This window comes from Trachemys scripta, chromosome 16, assembly GCF_013100865.1.
Source record: "Trachemys scripta elegans isolate TJP31775 chromosome 16, CAS_Tse_1.0, whole genome shotgun sequence".
Classification (NCBI taxonomy): Eukaryota; Metazoa; Chordata; order Testudines; family Emydidae; genus Trachemys; species Trachemys scripta.
In genome coordinates, this window is record NC_048313.1 from 17,782,311 (window position 1) to 17,794,560 (window position 12,250).

At 53.5% G+C, this 12,250-nt stretch overlaps 1 protein-coding gene across 3 annotated transcripts in view; it reads right to left on the minus strand.

Annotated features, from left to right (window-relative positions):
* Positions 1-391: 391 nt before the first annotated feature.
* Positions 392-12,250, minus strand: part of CSRNP2 (cysteine and serine rich nuclear protein 2) — a 33,469-nt gene continuing 21,610 nt past the window's right edge. For 2 of the 3 annotated variants that reach the window (XM_034791808.1, XM_034791807.1), the window contains exons 2-5: positions 8,344-8,598; positions 6,272-6,531; positions 3,030-3,443; positions 392-1,687 (exon numbers count right to left, since the gene is read on the minus strand). In XM_034791808.1, coding sequence (XP_034647699.1) covers positions 815-1,687; positions 3,030-3,443; positions 6,272-6,531; positions 8,344-8,494 — 1,698 coding nt within the window. In that variant the 5' untranslated portion in view covers positions 8,495-8,598 and the 3' untranslated portion in view covers positions 392-814. The remainder of the gene's footprint in view (positions 1,688-3,029; positions 3,444-6,271; positions 6,532-8,343; positions 8,599-12,250) is intronic. The other variant, XM_034791809.1, reaches the window with a different exon arrangement.

Sequence of the window (12,250 nt, forward strand, 5' to 3'; positions counted from 1 at the left end):
GGACAAAGCTACTGATGAGCAGGAGACTCTAAGCTGGGTGCTGGTTTATAAAATGGTTGCATGCCGAAAGAGGAAACGTAACCAGTCGTGGAGGATGACTGATCCAGAGAAAGCCGTCTCTTCGGGGCAGGGTAAGGGTGGCAGCTACCGGGGGGAGCGCGGAGAGCCCAGGCTGTTCCGCTGCTGGGGTGGAGTTCAAACAGGTGGTTCCAAGGGCAAGTGCTGAAGCAGATGGCCCGGTAGGAATGTTGTCAGTTTCACCTGGGAGGAGAAGCAGGATGGAGACTCTGCCACACAAACACGTTTGAGATCACGGGGGGGGGGGGGGGGGGGGGGGGGGGGGCCGCGGAAGGGGAGGGGGGCATCAGGGGGGGGGGGGAGGAAGGGGGGCACGCAACCACGGAAAGGCATCCCTGCTGCCCCACAGGCCAAGTCCGGTGCTCTAAGGGGAGGAACAAGAGGCAGTTTCGCACTATTGCTTATAGGAGACAGACACAGATTCACATAGGATGGTCCCTGTGGGGGCAGGGAGGAGACACCCAGTTCCATAAATGGGAGGGAGCTCAGCTGAGCCGCCTTCCTCATCTGGCACGTGGCAGCACCTCCAGGGTTAGACGTGATGCCCCACCTGCTCTGAAGAGGGAGCCTCAAGAGACTGCCACAAGCGCTTGGTTGCATTGGTTTTCTTTTAAATCATATGTACAAAGCAGCCCGGCTCCCACCCCCCGATACCAATTAAATAATCCTCAGCGGCCACTGCCACTCGATAAAATATCTGTCAATAAATAGACATCAGAGAAAGCTCCCGGCTGGGTCACACGGCCAGGGGGGGCCCCAGGGAGCGCTCCTCTGGGGAAGGCAGCTCACACACTCTCTCCGGGGCCTGCTCCGGTCCAGACGACGGAGCGTTTGTACGGAACGGGGGAGCTACGGCTGCCCTGCAGCTCTCGTGGGGCGGGGCGGGCTCCAGAGACAAGGCGGCTACTTTCCCCGTCTCCGTCTTGCTCGGGGCCATGGCTCTGCTGCACGGCACCAGCGAGGCCACGGGGACGGAGAAGACGCTCAGATCCTTCTCATTCGTGTAAGGAGAGGGCATCTCCGACTCCTCCGTGCCACTCTCGCCCTTCACCCCCAGCATGGACCTTTGGTCCACCTGGTAGTACACCACCGGCCCATTGTTCAAGTAGGACTGGTCGCCCACAGCTGAGGCTGCCTGCTCGGTGCTGTCTGCGAAGCACAGGACAGACGAGCCCGGAGGGAGCTGGGCTTGAATGAGGATAGGCGTGGGTAGGCCTGGGCACAGCCCCTCAGGCACGGCCAGAGGCTCCTCCAGGATGCACACTCCTAAGCTCTCGATGTTGGCGCCACTGGAGTCTTCCTCAGCCTTCAGCCTCTCCAGCTCCTCCGCCGTCTGCAGGTGCATGACGGCTGTCTCGTTCTCCGCCATGAACTCCTGGAAGTCTTGCGTCTCCGAGGGCTGCGTTCCCAGCCAGTCGTTGCCGGAGCCATGGAGAGACTCCTCCTCCAGGGCCTGGGGCCGGTTCACCTGCCGCTTGTTCTCCAGCTCCAGCTTCATGATGGTGTGGAGATAGTGAGTCCGCACCCGGATGGGATTAAATTCTATTCGCCCGGCCATGTTCCCGCAGCCGTCCCTGGAGCAGCCACATGGGAAGGACATGCGATCCACCTGGGAGTAAAGGGAAGGGCAGTGAGACTGTAGCTAACAGGGGACATGACCTGGCATGAGCACCTCTCCGGGCTCAGACCTCAGCTAAGGGAAACATGCACAGGGTTGTGTCTGCCACCGCACTACAACAAACCATTAACTAGCCCACAAGTGCAGCCCCCGCCCCCCTTAACCCTGCCAGAACCCCTGAGGCTAATGCCTGGTCCTTCCCGGAGCTCCACATCCCCAGCCAAACCTGGGGAGTGCGAGGTGACCCTGCAGCATCTGCCTGCCTCTTCCCACCTGAGCACGTGGCTAAGTGGGGCTGGCAGGTGACAGGGGGGGTGAGGGCACATTGCTGTGGGATCAGTGGACAATGGCCAGGGAATGCACTGCTCCCCCTGCACCAAGCCAAGAACAGTGTGGCTAGCCAGGAACCTCCCCCCCTCCCACCCCCGGGTGCCTCACCATCATGGGAACAACCAGGGATTCAAATCGCCAGCGAGCAGGAGGGGCTGGGCCACCCTAACACAGGTCTGGCCCTTTACTCGTGAGAATCCAGGGGTATATTCAGGGGATCCCGGCTTTGATGCAAGGACCCCAGGTGTTTGGCAGGGATGGGGGGGACCAGGTCCCTCCCCTCTTACTCCCTGTCCCCATTTCTGACCCTTACATCCCAAACTGCCCACCCCACCCCTGCTGCTTTGGTTCCCCTTCTATCCAGGAGATGCCATCGGTGTGCTCCAGGAGTCAGCCAGCAGGGGGAGCCAGTGCAGTCCATAATTCCTGCCACACACCTAGGCAGTCTCTGGTCCCAAGCCCAGATCTTAACCCAACAAACACCATCAGGATCGGATTCCTGGCTCTTTGCAGCCACCATCTCGGTCAGACTGAACAGAGGGTTCATCTCCATGGGTGGGGGCGGCAGGGAAGGGAAAGGACGACACCCCAGCTAACGGGGACGTTTCTTTCCACCTGACCAGAGCAGGGATTTGACGCGTTATTCCTCTAAGGTCCCCAGAGCCCTTTCCAGGGCAGGGAGAGGCTCAGCACAGGCCAATGCTGCAGACCTAAGAGCTCCCCCACAGCCTGGGATGCCTGCGATTTGCAAGAAGGGGCTGTTACCGCCTTCAATTTGGGTGCTGCCCTGCACAGCAGCCCCTGGAACCAGGCAGACGCAGGTCTTCTCTGAAGGGTAGCTCCCATCCTCCCCCATCCTGCCCTTCAAGTTCAGCACTGGGGATAAGCCAGAGACCTGGCAGAGAAATTGAACCCACAGCCCTTGAGCCTAGAGACCAGCTCCGACGCAATCCAGCACGGATCAGGCCAGACCCTGGTGCTACCTAGAGCTGCCCCAACTGACCTGGCATTTAATGCCAGCTTGGCTGCAAGCGCAGGCTTCGGGATCGCAGTACAGGCGGCAGTCGCAGCCGCATTCCTCTCGCGACAGGCGGATGGCGCGCAGTTCCTGCTTCTCCTCAGCATCGATGCGGTGAACCCCGGAGGCCCGGAGCAGGGCTCGGCGCCGCTTCGTGGGCAGGGGCTGCAGAAAGAAATAGTCGTCCACTTCCACGTTCTCCACATCAATGTCGTCGTCTGACACGTCCTCCAGGGTCAGGCCGTCCGCCTCCTCCGACTCCACTGTGCCGTTCTTGGTCAGCTGGGGAGACACGGGCAGAGTTAGTCCTTGGCTTGGGCCCTGGGCACGAGGCCTGGCGCTCTGCCCCAGCACACGCCTGGTGAGACACCCGCTAACATTAGCTCTTGGAGAAGCGATCTGCTGGGAAAGGGGAGACTCAGTTGGTACCACGCACTTAGGGACCTTCAACAGCAGCAGCAGATGCTGAGAAAGATCTTTCCTCCCAATTTTCTCCTGCACGGCATCATCTGACTCAGTCACCTCCTGCCTCGTTCCCACCCACCCATGCAAAGGCCTCACGTACCGCTGGGCCTGCACCCCCTTTGCCCAAGGTCATTGCAGCCAAAACGTCATTTCACTCAGCTGTCCAACACAACTGGAGTACAAGGACTCAGCCCTCCACGACATCAGCGTCACAGGGGGATCTGAGCGATCCGTCAGCACAAACAAGCTGCCGCCCAAGCGGATTCTCCACCAGGCCCCAGGTTTTCCCCTCCTCAGCCCCTTGCTAGGCCAGGCCAGATAGCCTGCAGAGCATCCTCTGCGCTGACCACCGGAGATGTGCTGGGGAAGGAATGTGTGCTCAGGTCAGAGGAGACGGCTGCCCTTCCCCACCCTCTGCAAACGGGGAGATAAAAGGAGGCCGCCGTGTCTTAAAATATCTGGCCCCTCAGAGCGGAGCAGCAGCAGCACCCCCATGGGCCGGATGCAGCAGACATGGCATCGTCCATTTGAGAACAGGCCAGTCAAGTGTCTCCCAGCATGCTGTGGTTGAAAAGCAGCTAAGGGCCCAAGCCTCGGCACCCAGGATCCTCCAGGAATATCAATGTGTGTGGCTTTAGCAGTGCAACCAACTTACAGATACGGCTCCTGGGCTGACGGGGCCCCATCCCTCCACCCACACACCAGGCCTGCCCCCCAGAGCAGCTAAACAAAACCTGAACCCTCTGCCCCCGGTCCTCTTCCATTACAGAAATGAAGGCTGCTCCCTGATCGGACTGACAGGAACACAGAGCTGAGTAGCGGCTTCTCTTTCATTCCCTCTGCTCCCCAAACCCTTGGAAACCGACAGTACAGTGTGTTTACACGGCCAGGGCTTTTTTCCCTCCCCATTTCTATTTTAAACGCAGAGAATCAGGGTTCTTAACGCAGGCATGATGGAGAAGCTGCTGCTGGAATACGTGACAATACTCTAGAGGCTGCTGCTTTCGTCAGACAAGCCCAGGTTTGTGGAGGCAGAAGGAAAATTCCTGAGAGAGACATGATGCAATAACTCCAGCTTAAGAACGCTCATTTCAGGAGCCATGGAGATCAGAGCGACTCCACCTTCATTCTCTGCAATCCAGGAGGTTCCCCGCAACAGATGGCAATTCTACAGCCCTGCTTGCCACTGGTGGCTCACGCCAGGCCCCCAGGATCACAGCGTGACTGCGTTGGCTGCAGGTGCTTCGCAGACCCCAGCTCATCATCTTCCCCATCTCTCTGCACCCGTTCGTCTGCCCCACATAACCCGCCCTGCAGCCACACGCCCCAGCAGGGGAAAGCCCTAGTTCGAGGTGTGCACTTTAGAGGCTGGACGGATGTGTGTCGGTTTGCCAAGCAGGTTGCCATGGCAGCAAGAGGCTGATTTGAAGGGCTAGCTTTGCAGACAGACATGTCCGTTCAGTAAGGGAGTCCAGTCTCTAGGGAACCTCCCTCCCCCCAGGGCACAGGCCAGGTACTCACCCATTGGGGATAGCATGCCCCACTGATTGAGTCTTCTTTGTGCCTCAGCTCTAGAAGCTGGATGGAAATTGGGCAAGTTTGCAGAAAACCTAGTGCCAGGCTGAGAGCAGAGGCGGCTCTATGTTTTTTGCCGCCCCAAGCATGGCAGCCAGGTGGCCATCGGCAGCACGCCTGCGCGCGGTTCGCTGGTCACGCGGATTCGGCGGTGTTTCTGCGGGTGATCTGCCAGTCCCTCGCCTTCGGCATACCCGCCGCCGAAGTCGTGGGACTGGCGGACCTCCCGCAGGCATGCCGCCGAAGGCAGCCTGACTGCCGCCCTCACGGCGACCGGCACGCCGCCCCCCGCGGCTTGCCGCCCCCGGCATGCGCTTGCTGCGCTGGTGCCGTCCCTGGCTGAGAGAGGAGGTTTAGCTCCAGCCAGGATCTTGTCTCTTAGCGTGCCAGGCTGCAGCCGCACCACTGGCAAGATTCTGCCAGGCCGCGCCCATCACAGATTTGTTCACTCTGGTCAACACCCACAACCGAGAAAAGTAAATGACTTAAGACAAAAAAATCACCTCTGGCTGCTCTCTAGGAAGCTCAGTCATCCATCCCCACATCTGGCTCTTCCCAGCCTGGGTCCCAATCCCTCCAGAACTCGTGGTCACAGATCCACCCCCCTCCCCTGCAGGGCAGTTGCATTCCAAGAAGGGGCAAATAGCGATGTCCGATCTGCCGTCTCCATGCCAATAGCGACGGAGGAACGCAGGATCATGCCTGGTCTGGAGAAAGGCAACCAGGCGCCTCTATCTGCCCGCTCTTGGAACGTGAGCGCAAGAGACGTTCAGCGATGGCGGAAGATAGCACACTTTAAAATGAGGTCAAAAGAAATCCTGTTCACACCACACGCAGCCGGTTGAACGCTTTTCCATTGACACCAAGAGCTCAAATAGGATTAAAAAAAGGACTGCATATTTACAGTGACAGGAATATCCGGAGTTAGAAGAGTAAATATTAAAAGATCTCTGCCCTCCTGCTTCAGGATTAAGTCAAACCTTCCTGCTACCAGGGTGGGGGGTGGGTTAGGAAGACACTTCCTCTGGGGGCTGCTTATCACATGCCTGCCCAGCTGCTGGGTTTCATGCACCATCCTTCAAAGCAGCTGCTATTGGCCAGACAGAGGATCCCGGCCTGGGGATTCCCACAGCAGTCACTGAGCTCTTATGCGCCTTTACCCGCTCCCCCCTCTTTGTCAGTGATACCTTCATCTTCTTGGCATGGAGTTTCTCCTCCTTGAGGTGCTCCCGGAGGATCTCCCGATGATTCACCTCCTGCTCCTGGGCGAACTCGCACAGCGTGTACCTGCGGACGGAGTTGTGGCGCTGGGCCATGCCCAGGGAGCTGCCCCCTTGGCTGGGCACACTGGTGAAGCCCTGGCGCCGGGCAAAATAGTACACGGTCACCTGGTCGAAACGCACATTCTTCCTGCGCAGCTGTTTCTGCCTCTTCAGGATGGATGTGGCTGAGAGCGGAGGGAAGGGAGCATTAGACACAGGGCGAGAGCACGGGATTCTGGATGGACCCTACTCATGCCATGACCGCCCCCAGCTCTTCCACACGGCACAGCAGAAGCATGGACCCTAGTTGATTTGCTCTGAGTTGCTGTTGCTGATGCACAGGCACCTGAAAAGGCCGATCAGCTGATCTGAGGTACAAGGATGGGAGGAAGAGGGACAAGCAGGATGTTTGCCTCAATCAGGACTGGCAGCCAACTTCCAGAGCAGACCATACCCTGGACCTCACTGAGGAGGAATTCATGCGTGGAAATGCCTTCCCCTCCCCTAGGGCTTGGCAAGAGTTACATTCACAGGACCCTATTTGGGGAGTGGGGGAAGGGAGGCCAGTCCCAGGGATATGGACGCTCTCTTTGGCTGTAAATGTCTGATAGGGTTAGAGGAACCGTGTGAAGGGGTGAAATCACATTTCCAGCTGAAGATTTCTGGCAAGTAACCCCTAAAATTCCTTTCACTGGAAACACTCATTCACTCTTACTCATCTTTATCAGTTTATTTACTTTGTCCATAGTCAGAACCACCATTTATTTTTTTTTGACAGCATGTCCCCCTTCTCGGACACCACAAGGGGTTTACCATTGGGAACAGGAGCAGCAAGGCTGAAACTGAAGAGGCAGCAGATGTGCAGAGAGAAGGGAGAAGGCAGGAGAGCCGAGCCCGAACAGGTTTGATGGCTTGGCTTTTGGGCCCCCTCCAGGAGATCTTTCCAAAAGGGGAATAAAAAAAATCCCTTCCAAATTTTTCTTTAAAATCAAATCTTTTTAATAGTAATAATAATACAGGGCAAGCGATTTTCTAATCCGAAATATAAATTAGTGGATTTAAAATAAGCCAAGTTGATAGTGGTTTCTTGAAAGGGATGGTAAATTTGGGGCTAGAGGGGAATTACAAATTTCTAATTCCTCTGATCCTTCCTGACCATTGACAATACTCCTAGCATCATCACTTTGCTCTGGAGCACTGAGCAGGGATCATCTTTTAGGGTCAGGTGGTTGTATCATACATGCCAGAATTAATCCACTGTTGGAGGAGGAGCGGGAGCTTGGACAGTGTAGGAGGGAATCGGACTTTCTCAGCTTCCATGCTGAATGTTAAAGCATCCCTAAAAAGCAACAGAGGGTCCTGTGGCACCTTTAAGACTAACAGAAGTATTGGGAGCATAAGCTTTCCTGGGTAAGAACCTCACTTCTTCAGATGCCTTGCCTTGCATCTGAAGAAGTGAGGTTCTTACCCACAAAGCTTATGCTCCCAATACTTCTGTTAGTCTTAAAGGTGCCACAGGACCCTCTGTTGCTTCTTACAGATTCAGACTAACACGGCTACCCCTCTGATACTTGAAAGCCTCCCTAGAGATTCTCAGGAAAGAGAGTTCGTTTGCACAGGAAAATAAAAAAAAGCACCTCAACTGTGCTCTTGGGTTGGAGACCGTTTGTCATGCAATCCATGCCTGCCACCCACCCCTCATTTGCAGTCCAATGTCAGGCAAGGTCATCTAACTGAACCAAGCGTGAGACGATGGAAGGGCAAAGACCAAATCTGTCCAGAGGGAACCCATCTGACTACGTTTTCAGCCCACAAAGCATGGACACCAGCATTCCCCTGGGCGTGATTTGCACTTGTCTCATGCTAGTGAGATCAAACTGTGTGATGTGAAACGAGCCAGATGCCGGGTCCACCAGTGAGGTCAGACAAACGAAACACCACAGAGCGGCTCTGCAAACCCACCTCCCCCCCCCCAATCCACCGGCTCAGCCACTCACGTATGAAGCCCATGGTGCTTGGAGGGTTGAGGCTATCGCAGCTGTCGGCGCTGTCACTGTTGGAGATCTCATCGTCCGAGTTGGAGACGGGCGAGCCCACATCCACATCTTCAAACTTCCTCTTGAGGCTGCCGCTGGCGATTGCATCCATTTGTCTCTGGCTCGCATGGAGAGCCAAAGAGCATAAAAAAGGAGACGTCAGCGGCAAGAACTCCAACAGCAGCCCCAGGGCTATTGTGGGGGCTCAGCGGGTACCTGGGGATAAGCATGGGGGAAGAGAAAGTCAGCAATCCACCAGCACCAAGCCAAGCTTTTCTAGTCTGTATTGCTACAGCCCCTGAGCTTACACTGATGCATCTACAGGCCCCCATCTCCACAGCATGCACTGCTGCAATGGCTGCCAAATGCCTTCTTGGAAAGGGGCCACTGGGCTGAGTTCCTAGCAGTTGCTCTTCCAAATTAGGGCATCAAGACCCCCAAAACGTCTGGTTCTAAGCACCAGTACCAGCACACTGCTTGAAAAGCAGCAGAGGGGCAAACCCTTAGTGCCACAGTGACGTTTATGCATTAAATGATAAGCCAACACATGAAAGAGAACTCTGTGCCAGGACTCCAGCAAACTCTGCTGCCCACAGGTCCCATCGACGCACCACTTGTTCTTGGCCTGAGAGGGAGGACTAGGTTAAAGCTCATACAGAGGTGTCATGACAGAACCATGGGAGGGTTGAATGCCTCCTTTGCTATAGACTTGCCAAGATAGAAGTCCTGCATGGAGTTTAAGTTATTTACGCTTTTAGATGCCAGCTGGGTTTCCTATTCCTCAACATGTTACGTCAGACACGTGGTCCGATACACTCAGCTGACTGGGAGAAGAGTCTGTTCCTGCCTTGTGTGTAGCATATGGTGAGGAAAAATGCATGGTCACAAACCACGAAAGGAAGTTGGACAGGAAGCCTACATCAAACAGGTTTCATACTTAGAATCAGCTGGACCTAAGCCACTGGGGTGATGGTGGCCAAATTAGCATAGAGGAACCATATCAAGAATGGTTCAGAAGAGACGTCTATTGAGACTTCCACATATTGCAGCACTAACCCACCCATCACTGGATCACTTGATGATTATCAGTTCTGTTCATTCCCTCCGGAGCACCTGGCATTGACCACTGTCGGAAGACAGGATATTGGGCTAGATGGACCATTGGTCTGATCCAATATGGTCCATATGATTCTTATTAGGATTACTCAGTTTCTGCATTGACTGTCACGGAGAGGAGGGACCTGTCACCTAGCTTTTACATAACAGCTACTAATATGCTAGACTGTGAATAATGTTTACCACATATGGGGGAATACAAGCTACAAAGACTTAAAAGGATTCCATAGAAGAAGTCACAGGATCAGCAAATCCTGCCCAGGTATTCTTCCTATTCTTATCTAACCATCTCGGTCTATTCTGCTCTGCAACTATGGGAGAATCTCACTCTTAAAACAAGGCCCAGGGGCAGATTGTAAGCGTGAAGCTAACACAAAAATGGAGCTTTACATGAGTCCCACAGTAGAAAGGCATATGGCAAAGGCATAGAACTAGGTAAGTTCATGGAGGATAGGTCCATCAATGGCTATTAGCCAGGATGAACAGGGATGGTATCCCTAGCCTCTGTTTGCCAGAAGCTGGGAATGGGCAACAGGGGATGAATCACTTGATTCCCTGTTCTGTTCATTCCCTCTGGGGCACCTGGCATTGGCCACTATCGGAAAGTAGATACTGGGCTAGATCGACCTTTGGTCTGACCCAGTATGGCCGTTATGTTCATATGGCACATGTTTAGCTGAATATCAAGCTCATAGATAAGAGTAGATGCCTGTAGCTTCCACAAATACAACAGGACCCCTCCCTATTTTACTAAATAATTGAGGATTGAGTTCATGGAATTGGACATCTCAAAATTACAGTAGGTTTAGTGCACAAGCTGCTGTCTGGTGCACTGCATTGTTTTCTTCTTGTCCTTCAAACCATTGCAAAGCAATTTCCAATGCACTGAAGGCACTGGGATGTGAAGGGATGTCGACTTGTTCTTCATTGACATCCCTTTCATTATGTGATTTTTTTTCCCCCCATTGGGAAAAACGGTTCATATAACTGGCTGTATAAAAGATTGGTGTTCAAAAAAATCAATCGAGATTCTACTATACCCAAGAACACAATTCCCAGCATCACATCATGAGATATGGAATAACTTACTGCAATTTGAGTGACTCTTCTCAGGGTGTAAGGGTAAGAAAGTCACACCTATATGTAAGCTTAGATCAGTTTTCAAACCTCTTTAAACTGGTGTAAATAAAGTTGAGAAGTGTGAGCAACAAGGGTGATGTCGTGGTTGGAGTCTGCTATAGACCACCAGACCAGGGGGATGAGGTGGACGAGGCTTTCTTCTGGCAACTAGCAGAAGTTGCTAGATCACAGGCCCTGGTTCTCATGGGAGACTTTAATCACCCTGATATCTGCTGGGAGAGCAATACAGCGGTGCACAGGCAATCCAGGAAATTTTTGGAAAGCGTAGGGGACAATTTCCTGGTGCAAGTGCTGGAGGAACCAACTAGGGGCAAAGCTTTTCTTGACCTGCTGCTCACAAACAGGGAAGAACTAGTAGGGGAAGCAAAAGTGGATGGGAACCTGGGAGGCAGTGACCACGAGATGGTCGAGTTCAGGATCCTGACACAAGGAAGAAAGGAGAGCAGCAGAATATGGACCCTGGACTTCAGAAAAGCAGACTTTGACTCCCTCAGGGAACAGATGGACAGGATCCCCTGGGAGAATAACATGAAGGGCAAAGGGGTCCAGGAGAGCTGGCTGTATTTTAAAGAATCCTTATTGAGGTTGCAGGAACAAACCATCCCGATGTGTAGAAAGAATAGTAAATATGGCAGGCGACCAGCTTGGCTAAACAGTGAAATCCTTGCTGATCTTAAATGCAAAAAAGAGGCTTATAAGAAGTGGAAGATTGGACAAATGACCAGGGAGGAGTATAAAAATATTGCTCAGGCGTGCAGGAGTGAAATCAGGAAGGCCAAATCACACTTGGAGTTGCAGTTAGCAAGAGATGTTAAGAGTAACAAGAAAGGTTTCTTCAGGTATGTTAGCAACAAGAAGAAAATCAAGGAAAGTGTGGGCCCCTTACTGAATGAGGGAGGCAACCTAGTGACCGACGATGTGGAAAAAGCTAATGTACTCAATGATTTTTTTGCCTCTGTCTTCACGCACAAGGTCAGCTCCCAGATTGCTGCACTGGGCAGTACAGCATGGGGAGAAGGTGACCAGCCCTCTGTGGAGAAAGAAGTGGTTCGGGACTATTTAGAAAAACTGGACGTGCACAAGTCCATGGGGCCGGATGCGCTGCATCCGAGGGTGCTAAAGGAGTTGGCGGGTGAGATTGCAGAGCCATTAGCCATTATTTTTGAAAACTCATGGCGATCGGGGGAGGTCCCAGATGACTGGAAAAAGGCTAATGTAGTGCCCATCTTTAAAAAAGGGAAGAAGGAGGATCCGGGGAACTACAGACCAGTCAGCCTCACCTCAGTCCCTGGAAAAATTATGGAGCAGGTCCTCAAGGAATCAATTATGAAACATTTAGAGGAGAGGAAAGTGATCAGGAACAGTCAGCATGGATTCACGAAGGGGAAGTCGTGCCTGACTAACCTAATTGCCTTCTATGATGAGATAACTGGCTCTGTGGATGAGGGGAAAGCAGTGGATGTGTTATTTCTTGACTTTAGCAAAGCTTTTGATACGGTCTCCCACAGTATTCTTGCCACCAAGTTAAAGAAGTATGGGCTGGATGAATGGACTGTAAGGTGGATAGAAAGCTGGCTAGATCGTCGGGCTCAACGGGTAGTGATCAATGGCT